Source organism: Loxodonta africana, chromosome 13 (assembly GCF_030014295.1).
Source record: "Loxodonta africana isolate mLoxAfr1 chromosome 13, mLoxAfr1.hap2, whole genome shotgun sequence".
NCBI lineage: Eukaryota > Metazoa > Chordata > Mammalia > Proboscidea > Elephantidae > Loxodonta > Loxodonta africana.
In genome coordinates, this window is record NC_087354.1 from 41,857,178 (window position 1) to 41,878,529 (window position 21,352).

Consider the following 21,352-nt stretch of genomic DNA (forward strand, 5'->3'; position numbering starts at 1 on the left):
CGTGTTCAGCGTGTGCAGAGACCCACCCCTCCCACTCTGCCAGCCCCCTACCTACTCCCAGCCTCCCCAACCCCCCACCCTTCCATGTGGCTTCGCCCTCCACCCAGGAGCTGGAAGCACCAAACGCCTGGCAAAATCACAGACCTGTCGGACAAAGACAAAAATCACACAAAAGACTGACACTGGAGGGTTTTAGGGGCTTCCTCCCTCTGTCCCGGACAAAGAATCACGGAGCCCAGTTCAAGCCGATAGTTTATTGACTGTTTACATACAGACGCGTATAGAAAAGGGCGCGGGCTCCGGGGGGGGGGGGCTACTCCTTCCCGAGCCGCACTTGTGCTGCGCTTCGCAGAGAGGGTCGACCCACAGGCCCGAAACCCCCGACCCCAACCCCGACGCTTTCCTTCAAAAACGAAAAAGGATCCCGACCCAAGTTGCCGCGCCCGCCCTCAACCTCCCTCCCTCCCGGCCCACCTGTCTGCCCGCCCGCCCCCTCTACACTACACGCTCACATTTCACAGGACACAGTCTTTTCCCCTACAGAGCACGCTGTCTAGGACTACACGCCCGCCCAAGGCGATTCTCACCCAAGGAGGGACAGGGCGGGGAGTCGCCAGGGCCTAGCGCTTTCCTACATCCCATCTCGCTGCGGCCCCGCGGAGGCTTTGTGCTAACCAGGGCGCAAACATTCATGAGGGACCGAGCCAGAGGGGCCGCAGTTGGCTTCCTATGCCCCCAGCCTTCGTGGGCACGGGTCTGGGCCCCCGGGAGTCGCGGAAACCGCACCGACCTCCGGAAACCCCAACACATTGACAACGAAATTGGCCCCGGGCCCAGCCCGCACCATCAGCCAAAAAGGGGCGCACAGTCTTGCGGCGCTTTAAGTTAGGCTGGAGCGCGAGAGAAACGGGTTCCCGTCCCCCCTCCACACACATACCCAATTTTTCCAGAAGCTGGAAAGGGCTCTTAGCACCAGGCCTGGGAGTGTGTAGCTGTCTTTGAAAAGAACAAAAATATGAAAATCAGAGCACTGAGCTGAAAGGGGCCCAGGTACCCGGCTCAGTTCCAGCTGGTCAGAAGCCGGCTAGGGCCAGAGCGGGGTGGGGATAGTGGAAAAGGACCCCAGTCGGGAGGGAGGATTTCAAACACAAAACTAGGGGTGTAAGGGAAAATGACTTCCCTTTATGCCACCGGATCCCTGCGCCCCGGAAAGGGCGGAGGGAGTGGGGTCGAAATGGGAGCCCACGGCGCACCGCGCTAGGGACTTCCGCCAGGGGTCCAGGGCTGGTTCCAAGCCACAGCATTACCACCAGATGTTTCCAAGGTCTTTTCCTATTTCCTTTGGATCCAGAGCCGACCGTGGGGTCGGCGGTGGGACGTAGAACCACCTACCAGCTGGTTGCTCCCTTAGGTAACCTTCGCGATGGGAATGGAGGGGTGTGGATTCCCCCCTTTCCCGTTTGTGGGGCGTGGCTTATTTGGGGAGGAAGGAGCGAGGAACTGTGCTTGAGGCAGGAGGGGTTCCACCCGCCGAAAGAGTAACGGCAGGCTGTGGGTACTGGGGACTGGTGAAAACGGTCTGCTTTCCCGACGCCCCTAGTATTCAAGATTGGGGAGTGACAAGGGGGCGGAGTGGGTGTACCCGGGGTGGGATGGGGTGATAAGTCCTGCCAGCCCAAGGCTTCTGCTCCTCGGGACCCAAGGTGAGGGGTGGGAATGGGCGGGCCTGGTGGGTCCAGTGGGCCCGGGGTTCAGCCCTCCGTCTGCCTGTAGTTGCCATTAATCTCCTGGGCAATATTGACCGCCTCGGCGCCCAGGGGCAACCGGTCGCTGTACTCGGAACCCGCCTCGAACTCCTCTTGGTTGGCCTTGGACTGGGACTCCACCAGAGAGCAGGCCGCCAGGCTCTCCTCCCTCTGCAGGTCCCCGCTAGAGTCCTCCTGCTCCGCGTCTTCATCCAGACCCTCTCCGGGGGCCTCCTCTGGCTCCTCGCCGCCTGCCTCGCCGCCTGCGGGGTAGCTTTTCTCCGACTCGAGGTAGGAGGCACGCGGATCGAAGTCGGCGGCGATGCGCTTCTCCATGGGATCGGGAGCCTGTGGTCGCAGAATAAGGCGGTAGGGCTTGCCGGGGTGTTTGGCCAGCAGATGGCAGCAGGCGGCGCCCAGCAGGGGTACGGTGGCCAGCACCAGAAGGAATACGCTCACGGCCACAATGACCAACAACGAGGGCAACTCCTTCTTGGTGGCGAACACCACCTGTACGTGACACGCCTCGCCCGCCAGCGCCAAGCACACGGAGTAGTTGGTGCCAGGACGCAAGCCGCGGAACCAATAGGCATTGACGCCCTCCTCCACCCGCGACCACTGCACGGCGGTGCCGCCCCCGGCTGGGCACAGATAGAGTAGGCGCAGGGGCCGCCGCCCAGGCTGCCCAGCTCCCGCGGCCCCGACGGGCCCAGGGCTCCAGTGCGCCGCCAGCGGCGTCAGCTGCACCCTCGCCTCACGCTCCGCCACGTCTAGCGCAATGACTCCCAGCTCGAAGACGTGAGGTTTAAGGTCCGCGCTCTGGTTGAACGCGTGGTTGGACACGTATCGCGAGGGGTCCCCGTGGCCGCACCGCTGCTCCTCCGCTGAGCCCTCTAGGACCTGATTTTCGGCCTCTTCTCCCTCACCTGCCTCCTCCTCCAGCCCCGCCTCCGTCTCCCCGAGGACGCTGACCCGGGCCAGGCCTTGGCCTTTGGTTTTGCCCTCGGGCTTAGAAGGCAGGACGCTGTTGCCCCGACCTTTGGCTGTGGACTTGCGCTCAGAGAGCGGGGTCTGCCCACCGGGCTCTCCCCCGACGCCGGGCGCGTGCTTCGGAGGCCCTGCTGCTGCCACAGCCACACGTACTGACGTCGAGTTGGCGCCCAGCTCGTTGTGTGCACGGCAGGTGTAAACGCCGGCCTCCTTGGCGCTCAGGATGGGCACCAACAGGGAGCCGTTTGCGAGCGCCAGGAAGCGTGGGGTAGCTGGGGGTGCGGGCCAGGCGGGTGCTGGAGTCAGGGTTGGGGCTTCGGTCTGCGTCGGCCCGTCCCCATCCCCCTCCTGGTCCTCTATCCCGTCCGCATCGTCCTCCTCTCTCAGGGCCGGCGGCTCTAAGACTACAGTGCCACCCGGGATCTGAAGGTGCCATTGCAGGCGGGGCGTCGGGTGGCCTTCGGCAGTGCAGTGCAGGACAAGCGTCAGTCCGGCGCGCAGAGGGCTGCCGGGTGCCTCCGGCTCCGGCTCTGAGCTCAGACGCACGCTGGGCGGTGCACAGGGGAGCGTGGGCAGGCGGTGCACCGGCACCCCCTGCAGCGCGGGAGGCGTGGCGCATGCTATAGAGTCGGGCTCGGGCAGCGAGACCCTGGTGCTCGAGGCCCAGGCCTGCAACCACACAAGGCCGCAGCCGCAGTGGAAAGGGTTGTGATAGAGCTGCAAGTGTGACAGAGCGCTCAGCTCGTCGAAGGTGCCGGGGGCCAGCGTACGCAGGCGGTTGTTGTTGATACGCAGGGAGCGCAGGTCCGGCAACGCCCCGAGCGCGTTGCCGGGCAGCGAGCTTAGGCGGTTGTGATTCATTTTCAGCAGTTGCAGAGCGCTCAGGTTGCGCAGGTCGCTCCACGGGAAGCTAGATATGAGGTTGTGGCTCAGATCGAGGTTCTTGAGCTGGCTCAGCACGGCCAGCGCGCCTGACTCCACGGTGCGCACCTCGTTGTGCGCCAGCCACAGAGATGTGACCTGGGTGACGTTGGCGAAGGCCCCGCGCCGCAGGACGGTGATCTTGTTGGCCGACAGACTAAGCGTGGTCACGTTGGCCGGCAGCCCCTCGGGAACTTCGCGCAGTTCCTTGTAGGCACAGTCGGCAAATTGATGCGCATACTTGTCCACGCAGGCGCATGGCTCTGGGCACGCTCCGGCCACTCCGAGCAGCGCGCAGGTCAGCCACAGGGCCCTCAGGGTCGCCATTGCAATTCCTGCAGATGGAAGCGGGGATGAGGGGGGAGAAGGTGACTCGCTAAGCCCCAGTTCCCCTCCCCTACAAAGCCCTGCCTACGCAAGCTGGTCTAGCGCAGGCCCCGGAGCTCGAGTAACCTCTTCTGTGCGGAGGAGCCTCTCTTGGGCACTGGTGGAGCTCAGTAGTCCTGGGATTCGGGGGGTACCCACTCTCAAGGCCCTAGCCACTATTTCCGGTAATCTCATAACTCACACTTATTTCCCGGCCTAGCCCCTCACCCAGCACCGCCAAGCACTAATCTCTCCACAGGCTTTGCAGCTCGCGAATCTGCCCTGGCGGGGAACTGACCCCCCTCCGTTCCGGAGCCTCTGCTCAGCCCCGTGAGAAGGGTCCACAGAACAGGTATCTTTGTCGGTGACCAGCTGTCTTCCCTTTGTCCCACGCACAGCACACGGACACGCACCCATATGGGCACACACAATACACAGGCACAGGTATCACCATCAATCCGCCAACTTCTGCAGGGGCTTCGAGCCTCTATGCGCCATCGAAAGGTTCGCAACACATTTCGCATACACAAAAACACACAGGCACCTAGACACGGGCACCATATACCCCGGAAACCTCATTGTTTTAGCAACAGGACCCCGCATTTGTCCAGCGTTTACCACCACGGAGCAAAGCACTTTCCTGTCCATTGTGAGAACTGATAGACAAGGACACACGTCCTCACTTGAACCAATCCACACACAGGGACACAGGCTCTCACTTGCTTGTGCACACAGCCCTCCATTGGGGCTGAAGCCCTGGCTTTCCTAGCACAGCTGATCAGCTACGCCTAGAACTTGAACTTGGGGAGGGTGGCCCGCGTGTGGGCTCCGGGGAAGCAGACCCGCTGGATCGTCCCCTCTGTGGTCAAAGCCTCCCGCTCTCCCAAGGGGAGAACTAGGGCTGCAGGGTCAACCTTCTGTCCGGAAAGGGCGGACCTCCTCCGAGGTCCGGGAGAAAATTGTTGGGGGGAATGGTCCCCGCAGCACCCTTTCGGGTCCCTCTGAGGCCCAGGCAGCACCCAGCCGGACAGAGGGGTCCCGCCCGAAGGGCCGAGGGGAGCTGCCACAAGCTAATGAAGCCAGGAAAGGTTCAAGATTCCAAGGCTTTCTCCGCAGTTTCAGAACGCCTGAGGGGCCCCCCATAAAACCTTCTTATCCCCAGCCACACAAACGCACTTACACACAGACACCCCGCCCCGCTGGGGGGCCTGTCAGGCCCAGCAGAGCCCCTCCCACATTCCATCCTTGGGAACCTGGGTCCCCTGCTCCGCCTTCGCTCCCGGGGGAGGCTCCCTCCCCCCTGTCCCGCCCAGACCGCGCTGGCGGGGTCCAGCGCACCAGGCGGGGCCCACCTGGTAGAGGTTGTGGAGCGGTCCCCGTCGCTTACCTGCTTCTCACTGACTCTCCGAGCTCTGCCCTCGGGCCAGCAGCCCCTTTTCCAGAGGCAGTGTCGCCAAGCCCGGGCCACAGACAGCCCTAGGATGCTCCCTGCATCTGTTGCTGCGGCTGTCGGGGAGAGACGAAAGAGGGGCAGAGAAAGGAACTGGTGAGTTTGGGGGACTCCCCTGGCCCCGAGGTCCCACTAGCAGTTTTTTCCTTTCTTGTCTGTACTCCCCACTTCTGTCTGGCTGCAGGTTGGAGAGAGTCCGCGCGCGCTCCCTGACTCATCGGGGATGCGCACAGCCTCTCCCACCTCCCGCTTGGTCCACAATTGTTAGAGACCCTCCTCGAGGCCGAGACACGTCGGTCACAAGGAGTGCTCCCGCGCCCACCGCCGTCGGCTTGTCTCTTTCCAGCTCACCGGACTCCCCATAACCCACATCCCCCCACATTTACACACCCTCTGACATTGTCACTATCCTTCTCCACACCGGCCCCCACGTTCAAATACGTTCTCACACACACAGACCCTCACCCCCTCCACACAGTCGACCTTCACACATTAGAATTATGCATCATAGTGCAATAATCGCGTCAATGTGTTGAGCTCTCGCTATATTCACTCTCATTTTCACACACACCCCCTACCCGGGACACTCCATTCTCCCTCTCCCGCAAGCACACACATTCACGCGCACTCACCCTCACGCGCCCGTCCAGCCTGCGCCCGCGAGCTTCGCTGCTAATTGAATGCGAGCAGCTTTTACGCCCCGCAACACGTGAGACAAACCATCTTTGAGGATTTTGGGGGAAGAAAAGGCGTTGCTGCCGGGTGGGAGGGCGTGTCTTTGCCTTTAAACTCTTTTTGCAAATGTGGGCTGTGGCGCAGACAGACCTCAAGCGCGACCGGCTGAGTTGCGCGCATCCCTGCGCTCACCGATCCTTCGCTCCTGCACTCCTCCTCCCCGAAGACACGTTCAACACGATGCATAATTGATAGTGTTAGCAGAGCGCCTCACCCTCCCTGCCATTTTTGCCTGGATCTGGGCAGATCCGAGTCCCCATCTCCCCCGCCTCCCTCCAGTCCAACCCGGTGACGAGAACGCACGGCACTGCAGGATGCGCAGGGAAGCAACGTCTCCCTCCCTAACCCCACTCCGCCCCTGCCCCGCTTCTGAAAGCCCGACTCTTCGTCTCGTCTTTTGTGGCTAAACCAGCGCTTTAAGCCAACTGCCCAAAGCGCTGGCCCTGGCGCGCCGAGGGGTGGGGTGGGGCGAGGCGAGCCGGATCAACCCACGCTCCTAGGAAGCGGGTCTGGGGGCACCCAAACGCCTCTTCGGCGGGTCTGGCCTGCTCCAGGCTAATGGGGCACTAGGGCTGCAGGGGACAGTGGCACAGACGCGAAGGGTTTACAAAATATTTGCGCCTCTTGGAGCACCGCGGGCTGGGGACTTAAGGGCGAGCATCTCCTCTCCCACGTACATATCTTCACAGGCTCACAAGCAATCACACCGTCACTCCCACACACCATCCGCCAGTGCCGCGGGGGCCCGCCACAGCCCGCCGTCTCACACCCTAACACGACAGCCGGTCCCCACTGTCCTCGTCTCTTGGCGAAACCCAAGCAATTTTTTGCCACACGGAGGCGGAGACGGGGGGTTGCCGAGGCGTTTGGCTAAAGCCCGATTTCTGCCTCCCTGTGCAGCTCAAGGCAGCGCTGGAAACAGCTGCTGGTCAGAACCAAGAAGGGGGACAGACTCCAGGAGACGCGCCCCCCGGCCCCAGCCATCCTCGCCACAGACACTGGGCTCTCAGGGCGCATGTGGCCCCCCAGTCCTCACCCCGGGCAGCGGGGGTCTCTCGCCGTGGGTCGATGGCACGGGGTTGGGGCCTCTGCGGAGATCAATACCCTGATTTGAGTGTTGCGCATTTTAATGAGCAGAGGAGGGGGTGGGGGAGAGCTGGGCGAGGAGCTCTGCATCTGAAGAGACCACCCGGCCGGGGTTCCGAGGCTCCTTTGTAAATTAAATATGAACAGACTGGCGCACACACACTCTCCGCGTCCCTCCCTCCCTTCTACTCCAGCGGTGGCTACAGGCGGCCCGGCCCAGTGGGCTGGGACCGGCCCGGCTTTCTCAGCCCAGAGCTCAGAACCCAGAACTTCCCCCTGCCTGCCAAGGCCTGGAGTCTCTACAGCAGGAGGGGAAGGGCTCTGGGAGCTGGGGGAGGGGCCCTCCAGGGAGCTGAGGGTAGGCGGCTGCGTGTCCCAACCCCCAAACTGGATCCCGAGGTGGGACAGCCGAGAGCGCGTCCCTAACCCAGGAGAGAGTCTCTGCTGTTTGGGCCTGACTGGATCGGGGAGTGGCGCGGGCAGTGGGTCCCGTCACCGGCTTCTTTGTCTGCGGAGCGAGGAAGCGTCCTGGGTGTAGTGTCGGCGTCTCGGGAACCCTGAGGAGACGGTTCCGTGAGCCTTAGCCGGGGAAGAGAGGTAGAGGGAGGCGGAGGCCCAGCAGCGAAGACGGAGTCGGATCCGCGATGGCTGACCCTAAAGGCTTTCCTGGGCAGGGGTGGGGGAGACTTGGGCGCAGAGGATCCGGCGTGGAGGCACACAGTTGGAGGACCCTCCCCCCAGGCTTTCACCTCTTTCTGGTTCTTTTTGCCTCTGGGGTGGAGGCAGGTGGGCAGGGGACAAGTTGGAAGACTGAGGCGGGGGAAGGGAAGTGAGAATGGGCTCGCTCGCAGCTGCCCGGATTCCCTGTACCGCAGAGGCCCGCCCCTCCAGCGTCCCGGGAATCTCCCGGAGCCCCTAGGCCAAGAAACCTCTTTTGCTTTCTGTCTTACCGGGGGTGGGGGGGGGAGCAAAAGCTGGGGGATTCAGGGGGAAAACAGGGCGCCAGGCGCATGAAGGAGCGGCAAGGGCCCAGCGGGCACCCCGGCACCGGCGCTGAATCCCACGGGCTCCCGAGACTCCCACCCACTTTCCGGCAGCGCCTTTGTTCCCCGAACCTGCCCTGGGGGAAAAAGATGTCCCTTACCCCAGCCTTCGACCCGCGACCCGGAGAGGCCAGCGCCTGCGCCGGCAGGGCGAGAGCCCTAGCCTCCCAGGCACAGTCCACCGAGGCCTGGTTTGCGAGCCGCGACTCAGGCTTCGGCTTCGAATCTCTGCTAGGAGATTGCGCTTACTGCGCCCGGGGCCGCCAGCCGCGCAGGAGCCGGTCTAATGTTTATAATGTTAATAACCATACAGTTACCAGAGGGCCGGAGAACCGAGCTAGAATAGCACCCCCCGCAGCCGCCCACGTCTTTGATCGTTAAAGAAACAGGCACCTTAATCAGGTGTGTGGGAGTAGGGGAGGGAGAAAGGAGGCATAGTAGGTTCCAAGCCACGAGCGCCAAGAGCTCTAGATTTGGAATCTGATGGAATCCGGACTAAGGCATCGGGACGACACTGGAGACCCAGCCACAGACAGACCCGGAGAAGGGGAGAGCTGGAGCTCCAGGCCACTCTTTTGCATCCGGACTTCTGACTTCGACCTTGAAGACCCTCAGTGTCCGGAGGGTAGGTCGAGTTGAAACTAGAAGGCTTCGGGTTCTCGCTTTGCGGATTCTGGTCTCTGGCCCAGGCCTGGTCCGCGGGCGCCCTCTGCTGGACACCGCCTGCCAGGCGTAGAGGCCGGGAATGATGACCTGGGAACCTGGAGGAAGGGGCTACCGCGCGAGACCTCCACCAAGGCGCGCGCTCCCAGCAGCTCTGCAGTCCTGCAGGGCAAAGTTTTGAAGCCGGGAAGGGGTATTAACCAAGGTCCCCAGGCTTTCCTTCCAGGCCCACCCTAGCCTACGTCCCAGGAATCTGCAACCTCCCCTCCCCTGACCCATCCAAGCGGTGCTTCGCGCCGCTTCGTGTTTTCAGCTTCTAAGGCATTTTTTTTTTTTTTTTTTAAGGCACAGAAGGCGCCCTATGACTACTCACTGAGCGAATAGTCCTAGGCAAGAACCACTGAGCTAGTCGCTGTTCCTGAAGGGAAACTTTCCTGTACACCCCCCATCACCTCCTGTACCGCAGGAGAGCCATCTCTGAGCCTTGTACCGGGCCCTAGAAGACAACGACTTTGTCAAGGGCCTGTAAGATGTCTGAGATCTAAAAAAGAAAATCTGTTGGCTCTAAGAGGGGAAAAGAAAACAATAAAATTGAATTAAGAGATGTTGGATGAAATGTTTAGGACATGTAACACAGCAAACGGTTCAGTTTCAACTCCATGCAAAGAGTTATGTGCCTTGATTTTCATGTGACACAGGAGTAACTATGAGCTTGCAGGGAATGTGGGAGGGACCTCTGAGAGTCACAGAGCCAGCGCCTCCATGGGCTTCAAACATCCCCAACCAAACATCCGCCAGCGTAGCAGCCTGCTCAGAAACCCCTCCCTGGCTCCCCACCTCCCAGCTGCCCTCCAGCCAGAAGTCCCTGAGAGCTTGCAGCTTACCAGCTTTCAGCTTCTGCAGTCCTGTGTCCCTACCCTCTTGACACAGTCACACAGTCCTCCCACCAGCCCCTCCAAGAAGCTGCTGTCCTCTTTTTATGTCCAGAGAAATCTCACTCCTCAGGGAAGCCAGGTTCTGTTCATACTATCCCACTTCTCCCCATCCTTCCCCTCATAGGCACGGTCTAGTGGGTAGAAGGACAGATTCTACCACCAGATTTCACTGTGCACTAGCTGTGTGACCTTGAGCAAGTTTCTTAACCTCTCTGTGCCTCAGTAAAAGGGGTATAAATAAGAGTGCCTATTTCATTGGTCTCCTATGAGGATTAAATGAGTCAAAAGTTGACTCATAGCCATCCCTATAGAACAGAGTAGAACTGCCCCACAGAGTTTCCGAGGAGTGGCTGCTGGTGGATTCAAACTGCTGACCTTTTGGTTAGCAGCTGAGTTCTTAACCACTGTGCCACCATGGCTCCCACTACGTACAAGGCACTTAATATTTGGCACATAGAAAGTGCTCAGTAAATGAGCTGTTATTTTATTAACAATAGCTAGAATTAATCTTTTTCTCACTTGGATGAACTGGATACAGGTGTGTTAAGAAGTGTCTGGTGCGCACACCCCTACATGTATGCGTTCTTCCTCCCCCAGCAGGGAGGAGGACCTTGGCCCTGCCCCAAGATGCCTGTCTCCACCCACTCCCCATATTCACATATTGCAGGCATAGGCAGCAATCCGAATGATTGCTAGTATTATTTGTAAAGGTTTCTAGTACCCATGCTTCAACCCAGATTCTGACGCTCACTGCTGTGTCACCAGGGTGCCTGTTTGGAAAGACCTACAGCTGCAGCTTTGTGGTGGGAGGTTTTTAAATAAAATCACAATCTGTTTAAGTATTTATTGGGCTCTGTGACTTTAATTATTTTCTAGGGAAAAAAAAATCTACATTTGCATATGGAATGACTGTTGACTTCACAGGAAAGTAGCAACCTGTGGCAGTTTGCTGGAGGCAACTGGGAGGAATTTCCTGAGTGGTTCAAATGGAGCTCCACGTTATTAACAATCCAGGGTCCTGTCCATGACCTTCCTCCCCGTGCTTTGGTGCTTTCATGAAATTAGCTTAACGTGCTGGCTAGGCTGTTTATTGCCATCAAAATTAACGACAGCTCTTTCAGTGGCAGCTCATGTAATTATCTGGATTGAGGATGGGGAGCTCCTGCCTGGGAGAGGCAACACTCGGGCTTATGGGGGGCAACAGGCTCAGCTGCTCCACTCCAACCCAGGCAGGACTTAATGTGAAGAGCTGAGAGTACGGGAGGTATCGGAGAGGGAGGGCAGGGAATTATTTATGATGCTTCCATCTGCAACCAACAAAAATTCCGCCTCAAAGGATCTTAAACTATTAAGTGTATCAGCCCATAAAGTAAGAAGTAGGCTGGCTTCAGGGCTGGTTGATTCAGCAGCTCAACGACATCAGCAGGGCCCAGGATCTTTCTGTCTCTCTCCTCTGCCACCCGTAACAGGGATTCAGCCTAAGACTCATGTCCTTTGGCACCATTGAATGGTTTTAGCAGCAGCTGGGGTAACATTCTGATTGGTAACAAACTGGTAAGGCTAAGCTCTCTTTCTGGAAGCCGCAAGACTCTCCACGGGTCTTACTGATACACAATGACTAAGGACTCACCCACCATCTCTGAACTACTAATCACTGGCAAAGGGAATGGGATTGATTGTCTTAGAGTAATCATCTTGCCCTGAAATGGATGTTAAGGAGTCAGTCCCAAGGTGCACTACAATCAAGAAACCCTCCTTCCGCCTTAAAGAAAGATTTGGGAATCACATGCTCAGAGTAATCTAATAATTCTGTCAGAATGAATTGAAATGAGAACAACCACAATTGTAATGAACCGTATTGGACACCTCCTTATCTGCAGATTAGACCAGTCTATATCCATAATCTGTGACCAGGGTCAGGGCTCAGTATGGGGTCAGGGTCAAGTTTCAGGGCATGGCCAGGTTCAGGACTCAATATGTGATTAAGGTCAGGTTCAGCCTGGGGCCAGGATTATGGAGCTCTCTTGGATAGATAAGCAAATCACAGAATCCTCTGCTTTCCTAGAATTCTTGAAAGGATACAAATCTGTTCTTGGAAATGTCAGTGCTGGGATCCAAAGCTATTTTGGGAGCAGTGGAAGCTTCCGTCGTTAGTTGGATATGTATGAATAGAAGATGTTTATGAGCTCAGAACTGTTCCTACATGACTTCACATCCTAAACATGTCACCTGCTCCTATGGCTGAGAAGAGAGGCACTTTCCCATAGAGGTGGAAACAGGAGGGAGAATTCTACCCTAGTCTTATGAAGTATGCGGAAGCAGGGCAAAGCAGTGGCAACCATACTGGGCTTGGAAATCTCGCTCCAGTTGCACTGACTGTGTGTGGTCTTAGGCTCTTCCTTCCTTTTCTCCATCTAAGTTTCTCCACTGCCACAGTAAGAGATGGACTCCATGCTCTCCGAGGCCCTTCCAGCGTGGCTGTTCTCTGAGATCCTGGTTCTTGGAGCACAGACTGAAGGAGATGCCAGTTTGCAGATTGACCCAGAGCCTCTGGGAGGCAGGCTGCCTTCCAGTGGGGCTTCCTGCAGTAGGATGTCCTCAGAATGTCTGGTGGCATTGCTTCTCTTCCTCCTCCAGTCCCTGGACAGTTTTTTTGTTTAATTTCCCACCACACTGCAGTCTGCCTCATTTCTGAGGCTATTAGCACACCCGACCCCAGGAGCTAACCCCCTCCTCAAAACTACTGGGTACTGCTCTGTGGATAGGAGGCACACTTCTCAAAGGCCCTTGACATAGTAGGATTCAGGGAGCAGCATGGGTGATGTTAGGAATTAAAATCTGACCACTGACTATTTCAGAAGCCTTGGTGCTTCGGTCTCGGAAGAAAGACCAAGGCTGCCAGGGGATACCTGGCTGGTGGGGACATCCAGAAGAATGCACAACTCTTCTTGTAGTTCTGGCCACTCCCCTCTGCCCTGGTTCCCTCAATGTCTTAGTCAGGGTTCTCTAGAGAAGCAGGAACAGTGAGAAATACACACATACATACATATATACACAGAGAGAGAGAGAGTTGTACTTCAAGGGGTTGACTCATGCAATTGTGGAGGCTGGGAAGTCTAAAATCTGTCGGTCTGGCAGCAGTGGGAGTCTTCTGCAGGCTTCCATCCCCAGGTGTTTAGGTCAGGCAATAGGAAGAGTGCAGAGAGAGAGGGAGAGAGGGAAGAAGGTAGAAGAGGGAGAGGGAGAGAGAGATATCTGCCAAAATATCTATTTATAGTCCGAAGGCAGACCACAGCCTAAGGAAATTCCTCTTTCGGCTGATAGATTGGATTACATTATGGAATGTGATTACATTATATCAAGTTAGATTACATTGTGGAACAACAACTAGTCTAGTGTTTGGCAAAAACCACTGGGAACCACAGCCTAGCCAAACTGACATATAAAATTAACCATCACACTGGTCCATCAGAGATGTAAGGCCACAACAAACACATGCCCAGAGACTCCCTCCCCTCATGTGGCCTCCGGCATTGTCCACAAGAGATTGTCCTCCTCTCCAGCCCCCAGGCTTAGAGTTCCTCACCCACTGTCCCCGTCAGAGCCCAGAGCAACTCAGGGTTGGGCACGTGGCGGATGGAATAAAACAGAATGTCCTTCCAGGAATCTTTAGTCTCTCACTGTGAACAAGCTCTCTTCATTTATTTTAGGAAGTGACTCTGAGGCAAGGGTCTGTGTGTAGTGGTGGTTAAGGAAATGCTCCCAGGAGAAACTGGCTAGGGAGAAGGGGAAGCAGAATAGGAAGGGAAGGAGCTAAGGAAGGGTGTTGTTTCAAGCAAAGCCTCAACCTTAGCCTGATCCGCTGGGAGGCTCTAGAGCATCAATTAACCCCAGAGTTTGTCTTGACTTGAGTGGGGAAGCTGGGCTCCCTTAGATGCACTGCAGCCAGACATTGGCTAAGGACTGCCCCACACCAAAAACAAACTAGTTGCCATGGAGTTGATTCCAACCCATGGCAACCCCATGTGTGTCAGAGTACAACTGTGCTCCATAGAGTGCCAACCTTTCAGTTAGCAGCCGAGTGCTTAACTGTTGGGGCCACCCAAGGGACTCCTAAGGGCTGTGCCAGGGAGATATAAACTCCCAGATGCTTCCCTCCCTCTGTGCCTGTGGGCAAAGCAGCTTGAGTAGCTCAAGGGCAGGCCTGTGAAGAAAGTCACAGGTGTGAGCTGTCAGACGCAAATCACACAGAAGCCAGGGGATGGGTCTGCTACATCATTCACTCAATAAATAGTCATTGAGTCCCCCCCATGCCAGGTTCTACGCTTGGCACAGGTACGGCAGTGTATCAGGCAGATGCCATCTTTGCCCTAGGAGAGTGTCTCCACCACCCAACATGTTCAGGTCCCCTTTGTGTGACCTTGGGCTTCTAGAAGGAGAGTGCCCCCAGAGTATGCTCCATCCACTCAGTCAGGTCTGTGAGGCCTGTATTCCCCTTTCCCCCACTGTCTTAGTCATCTAGTGCTGCTATAACAAATACCCCAAGTGGATGGCTTTAACAAAGAGAAATTTATTCTTTCACAGTCTAGTAGTCCAGAAGTCCAAATTCAGGGCACCACCTCCAGGGGAGTGCTTTCTCTCTCTGTCAGCTCTGGGGGAAGGTCCTTGCCATCAATCTTCCCTTGGTCTAGGATCTTCTCTGCACAGGAACCCCAGGTCCAAAAGATGTGTGCTCCTGGCTTTTCTTGGTGGTATGACTCCCCCGCCCCTGCTGGCTTCTGTCTTTTCTATCTCAAAAGAGATTGGCTCAAGACACAATCCAGTCTTGCATATTGAGTCCTGTCTCATTAACATAACTGCCGATAATCCTATCTCATCAACATCATAGAGATAGGATTTACAACACATAGGAAAATCACATCAGATGACAAAAAGGTGAACAATCGCACAATACTGAGATTCATGGCCTAGCCAAATTGATATACATATTTTTTGGGGAGACACAATTCAATCCATGACACATGCCAAGCTCTGTTTTCCTGAGAGGAGATATGGACAGGAAGCTGCCCCTGACAGCCTTAAAGGCTCCCAGAATCACGGGACATTAGAGCTGGGGGCCTGGAGTTCCCCTGTTCCCATTCCTTTACTTTCCTGGAGGAGAAATTGAGGCCAAGAGAGAGGTCAGAGCAGATGGGGCTGGGGTTGGGGCTGGGGCGAGAACCCAGGCTAGGTGGTCCCCAGGGTGCTGCTTCTCTGACATACCCTCAGAGTAGCCAGGGTCAAGAAAGTGCCAGGTTTGGTGGCCCTTGGAGAGCGTGCTGGTTAGCAGGCCTCTGAGACTTTCAGGCATCTGTGGCTTCCCTGAGGGCAGAGGCAGCTGTTTCAGGGCTGGGACAGGTGCCCCACACTTCAGTCTTTTGCATTAGCCCTTTGTGCACTGTTTCCCCTCCCCCCACAAAGTGCTTACAGGCACCAGAACCAGAGCCCCACCCTTGTCCAAGACAGGCTGAGGTTATGCCCTCAAATTGGAGTTATTTATTTATTTTTTTTTTATAACAGCAGGATGTTGTCGTTGTTAAGTGCCCTCGAGTCGATTCCAACTCACAGTGAACCCATGTGACAGAGTAGAACCGTCCCATAGGGTTTTCTTGGCGGTAATCTTTATGGGCAGATCGCCAAGTCTTTCTCCTGCAAAGCCGCTGGGTGGGTTCAAACTGCCAATGAGCACTCAACCGTTCTGCAACCAGGGCTCTTTTGCTGATCCCAAATCGGCCTCACAGGAGGAACATCTTGGCCAGGTGGCTGGCTGGGGCAGAAATTTCAAGGACGGAGAGCCCTCCCTGAGGTAGCTCTTGCCTTGTAGTTGAGGTGCCCCCAGTTTTACACCCAGATGAGCCAACTGGAATAGCAAAACATCTTGGGACCCTCAGGCAGAGTTCAGTGTAAGGGGGTCTACAGTGGGAGATCAGGGGTTGGGGGGCACCTGCTTTTCCACTGACTTCCTGTGTGACTTTAGAAAAGTCTAACCTCTCCCCTCCCACCTGCCTCACCTGGGACTGTGGCTCAGGTCTCTCACAGTCCCGCTTCTCAGGCCTGTTCCTTCCAAATCCAGACTGAGGAAGGACCCCTCAGTACAGCGCCCTCCCAGGAAGAGAGAACTGCCAGGCACAGTCCTGTGCCATGTCCTCTTTGAAGTGCCCCAAACGGGCTTTCCCAGCGAGGCTCCCAGCAAGGGTCCCGGCGAGGCCAGTGGGAGGGCTAGGAGGCCTCTGTGAATGCACAGCCTCATCACAAAAGCCCTTATCTCCAGGCCCAGCTGGGAACTTGATGTATTTATTTGCTTCTTCTAGGGCCCCCTCTGTCCAGCCTATATGTCTGTCTGCGCTGCGAGAAAGTGACCTTCCTGCAGATGGCTGTGTCTGGTATCCAGGTGGGGGCCGAGCAGGGCGGGGGGAGGACTACTATAAATCTGTCCAGCCTGGAGCCTGCAGGGTGATCCACTGGGAAAAGCAGACAGTTGAGGAGACTTGGAGAGATGAGGGACAGAGGTGCCAGGAGAGATGGTCTGGGACAGTCACCCAGAGTCACCCATCCTAAATGGACTGGAGCCAGGAGAGAGGAGAGTGAGAGAGAGAAAGGGAGGGGAAGGGTAGACAGGAGGAGGGAGAGCTGAGGGAAGAGAAGAGGGTGGGAGGGGAGGGGAGAGGAAGGGCAGAGAGTGCTTTCTGGTTGTCAGTAAAACACCTCCGCTGAGCTGTTGGATGTATAGCCAAGCCTAGCCTGTTGCCATGGAGCCGATTCTGACTCATAGTGACCCTATAGGACAGAGTAGAACTGCCCCATAGAGTTTCCACAGAGCGCTTGGTGGATTTGAACTGCTGACCTTTTGGTTAGCAGCCGTAGCAGAGTTACTTTTTATTGAGCAGTAACCATCCATTAAGCTTAGTGCTTTATGTATGTCACCTCATTTCATTCTCCCCATCTGTGAAGTGTGTATTAAAAAAAAAAAACTCTTTGCTGTCCACTTGATTCCAACTCATAGCGACCTTATAGGACAGAGTAGAACTACCCTATAGGGTTTCCAAGGAGTGCCTGGTGGATTCGAACTGCCGACCTTTTGGTTAGCAGTGGAACTCTTAATCACTATGCCACCAGAGTTTCCATAGTGTGTATTATCACTCCCAATTTACATATGAGATGACAGAGGCTCAATGACTTGTCCAAGGTCACATGGAAGACCTGAGACTTGAACCCAGGTCCCTCCAAAGCCCACATTCTACAAGGGCGCCACCCTCTGCCTACTCCTTGGCTGGCCTGATTTGTTGTAGAGTAATCGGAATCAGTCAGGGCTCTGCTCTGGGATCAGTCTGGGCTTGATGGCTGTAGGACTACAGGAGAGAGCCAGCCCTGAGGTAAATTCCATTCCAGGTTCTGCTTCTCAGTCTGCACAAGCGACGCTTAGATGATTAGGCCAGCACCGTTGGCCCTCACAAAACCTCCTATCACCCTGGCTTGGCTGGCAAGCTTTTTGGAAAATGTCTGTGGTTAGCCAGTAATGTGCTTGGTTATCAGTTTGGGGATATTTCTAATATTTGTAAACCGACTTAGCATCGTTTGGGCAGCTGGTCTTTTAGTGAATTCCTCCGGGCTGCATTTGAGGAAGTTCCTTGAGCCAAGAATGAAGGAATTTTCCCCTCACTTGTCTGCAAATGGTTTTTTTGTTTTGTGGGAAGCGTTTGTCAGTTGAAATTCTAAGCCCTTTTCTCAACTCAGTCCTGTTTGGTATCTGGTTTATTCAAGTCCAAAAGGTTTGGAGCTGACACCTGGGCTCAGAGACCAAAATAAATGCTGGTGTTGACCCCTCGCTTTCCCAGCCCCAGGCTCCCCCCGTGCCTGGGCCCAGGACCAGGGCTACTCCAGAGGGGTGTGTCCTCAGAGATTCTGCTCACCTTCCCTCCCATCTCCCTCCAGCCTGGCCCACATCGTCCCCACCTATGAACCAAGCCACATGGAAAGGTTAACCAGTTGCTGTCGAGTCAGTTCTGACTCATGGCGAGCCCGTGTGTGTCACAGTAGGGTTGTGCTCCATAGGATTTTCAATGGCTGATTTTTCAGGAGTAGAGTGCCAGGCCTTTCTTCTGAGGTGCCTCTGGGTGGACTCGGACCGCCAGCCTTTCAGTTAGTAGCTGAGCACGTTAGCCATTTGCACCCCATAACCACTTCCTAATTACACTGCAACAGACAATCTCAATAGGGGCCATATCACCCTACAGGGAACAAAAATTGGCTCTTGGGGGTGGGAGCGGGGAGGCAGACAGCCTTAGCTATTATAATGGTTTCTGACCTTCTGAAGTACCACAGTACATAAGCAGATATACAGTAATCTGTGTAAGGAAGAAGCAAAACGATCTCTATTTGCAGGTGATATGATTTTGTGTATAGAAAATCTGAAGGAATTTATGGTATATCTACATATTAACATTTCATTGGGGGAATGATTAAGAAAAAAAAGAATGTCTAAACTGGCTCCTTTTGTTGTTGTTTTTAGCTGTGGTGGAGTCAGCCCCTGACTCATGGTGGCCCCGTGCACAAAGAGATGAAATGCAGCCTGGTTTTGCTTTGTGCCCAAGATCAGTTGCAGATTGAACCCTTGTGATCCTTGGGTTTTTCACTGGCTGATTTTTGGAAGTAGATCACCAGGCTTTTCTTCCTAGTCTGTTTTAGTCTGGAAGCTTCGCTGAAACCTGTTCAACATTATAGTAACATGGAAGCCTCCACCGACAGATGGGCGGTGGCTATGCAAGAGGTGCATTGGCTGGGAATCAAACCAGGGTAGTCTGCGTGGGAGGTGAGAACTCTACCAGGGGGTGATAATGAAAAGAAAAAGAAGTTGAGAAACACAGTCCTGAAAGAAAACATTAGAATTAGGATAAGACCAAGCACTGGGACCAGAATGTTGAGGCATGAACTTTCCAGGGTCTGCCTTTCCCATCATGTGAGATTGACAGCCTGGGGAGGGCACAGGAAGGAGAGGACAGTCCCTCCCTGCCCCCTGACATGGCACCTCAACACAGGGCAACGTACCTGTCAGTGTGGGCAGCAGATGGCTTCAGTGCAGACACAGGCTTCCTGGGGGCAAATCCCAACCCGATCACATACACGTTTAATGATCTTGTGCAAGTTATTTAGCCTTCCTGCCCTCACCGTTTGCATCTGTAGAATGGGAATGACAACGTCACTGAATAGGGCTGTTGGGAAGATTAAAGGAGGTAACTTGTGCTGCATGGTAGGACAGTGTATGGCACACAGGTATCTCAGTTGTGTCACCTGGTTGTCTCACAGGCGCCATCTCACGGCGGTCAAGGTGTGTCCATTCCTCAGTCCCTCGCCAAGTCCCTCACCGTGCTCTGGCCCCACCACGGTTCAGTGAGTCCAGGCCAAGCCACTGCCAGGGCTTTTAGAAGAGGATGCTGGGGAAAGAGAACTCGCGGTGCCAGAGTAGGGAGGAATCTCTGGTCGGATCCTCCTCAGAAGTCTTCTGTCCATCTGTCCAGAGTTTTACTGGCTTTTCAGTTGCCGAAGGGACAAGTAGCCTGAACAGGGACTCTTCAACTCTGTTCCTAACCTTAATCACCAAATGTGACCCCAAATCTAATCTAACTCCAAGCCCTAACCTCAGACCTCGCCTGAACTTTAGCCCTAACCCTAACCTTGACTCCCAATCCTGCCCCCTCCTTACCTTGGGCTGCTAACCCTCCCTCATAACCCTTAGCCTAATTTTACTGATAACCCAATATTTCTCAAAATTGGACCATTCCTTCTATGGTCACAACTTTCGCTATATCGGTGGCCCTACTGAACTTTTAGTCGTTGAATTTTTTTCTCTAAGTTGACCTCTAAGGAATACCACTTTAGTGTCATTCTGAGCAATGATATCCTAGAAAACACAATATTGATGTTTTTTCTAATAAACCCCAAAACCAAACCCACTGCTGTTGAGTCCATTCTGACTCATAACAACGCTACAGGACAGAGTAGAAATGCCCCATAGGGTTTCCAAGGCTGTGAATCTTTTTTTTTTTTTTTTTTAATGTTTATTGTGCTTTAAGTGAAGGTTTACAAATCAAGTCAGACTCTCACACAAACGTTTATAAACACCTTGCTATATACTCCTAATTGCTCTCCCCGTAATGAGACAGCAAACTCCTTCCCTCTACTCTGTCTTTTCGTGTCCATTCCACCAGCTTCTGGCCCCCTCTGCCTTCTCATCTCCCCTTCAGACAGGAGATGCCAACATAGTCTCATGTGTCTACTTGATCCAAGAAGCTTATTCTTCACCGGTATCATTTTCTATCCCATAAAAAAAAAAAAAAAAACCAGTCCAATTCCTGTCTGAAGAGTTGGCTTTGGGAATGGTTCCTGTCTTGGGCTAAAAGAAGGTCTGGGGACCATGACCTCCAGGGTCATTCTAGTCTCAGTCAGACCGTTAAGTCTGGTCTTTTTATGAGAATTTGGGGTCTGCACCCCACTGCCTTCCTGCTCCCTCAGGGGTTCTCTGTTGTGTTCCCTGTCAGGGCAGTTATCGGTTGTAGCTGGGCACCATCTAGTTCTTCTGGTCTCAGGCTGATGTAGTCTCTGCTTTACATAGCCCTTTCTGCCTCTAATTACCTTGTGACCTTGGTGTTCTTCATTCTCCTCTGCTCCAGGTGGGCTGAGACCAGCTGATGCATCTTACATGGCTGCTTGTTTCCGTTTAAGACCCCAGACCAAGGCTGTAAATCTTTATGGAAGCAGACTGCCACATCTTTCTCCTGCAGAGTGGCTGGTGAATTCCAAATGCTAACCTTTTGATGAGCAGCCAAGCCCTTTAACCACTGCCCCCACCAGGGCTCCCTTTTTCTAATAGATGTTAAAATAAATGCAAAATGGTTAACATTAAAAAAAAAAATTTCTCCAAAGCACAACATGCCTTTATCCCTCCTACCACGGAGAGTTTCCTCGGCACTTTGTAAAGACAGCTACCAGAGCTTAAGCTGCATCACCTTTCCCCACCCACTTTGGAGAGAGGCTGCCTCAACGCCAGGCACGGTGGAGCTGCAGTGCCCTCTTCTGGCCGAAACTGAGATCCGCTGTAGCTCGGCTCCTCTTCCCTGCAGGCAGTCCCTCTCACTTGACATTTGGTGTGCCTTGGCCCCTGCTCACGAGCTGTGCAATTCCCTTGGTGGTGAGGGGTGGAGGAAGAAGAGAAAGGACCTCCTTACACCTGTGTGGGGCGGAGACAAGCCTGAGGTCAGAGGAAGAGGTGGGATCAAGAGAGGGCCGGGGCCTGCTGGGAGGTATAAGGTGAAGGTTAGGGTTGGGGACAGGAGTCAGTGTGAGTGTGGCAGAGGGAATAAGGATGGAAGCGGGCAGTCGGGC

General features: G+C 55.0%; 1 protein-coding gene across 1 annotated transcript; it reads right to left on the bottom strand.

Annotated features, from left to right (window-relative positions):
- Window positions 1-498: 498 nt before the first annotated feature.
- On the bottom strand, window positions 499-4,557 carry ISLR2 (immunoglobulin superfamily containing leucine rich repeat 2). Its single transcript, XM_064296163.1, has one exon. It carries the CDS (start codon window positions 3,981-3,983, stop codon window positions 1,752-1,754), a length of 2,232 nt encoding a protein of 743 aa, XP_064152233.1. The 5' UTR covers window positions 3,984-4,557; the 3' UTR covers window positions 499-1,751.
- Window positions 4,558-21,352: the final 16,795 nt, after the last annotated feature.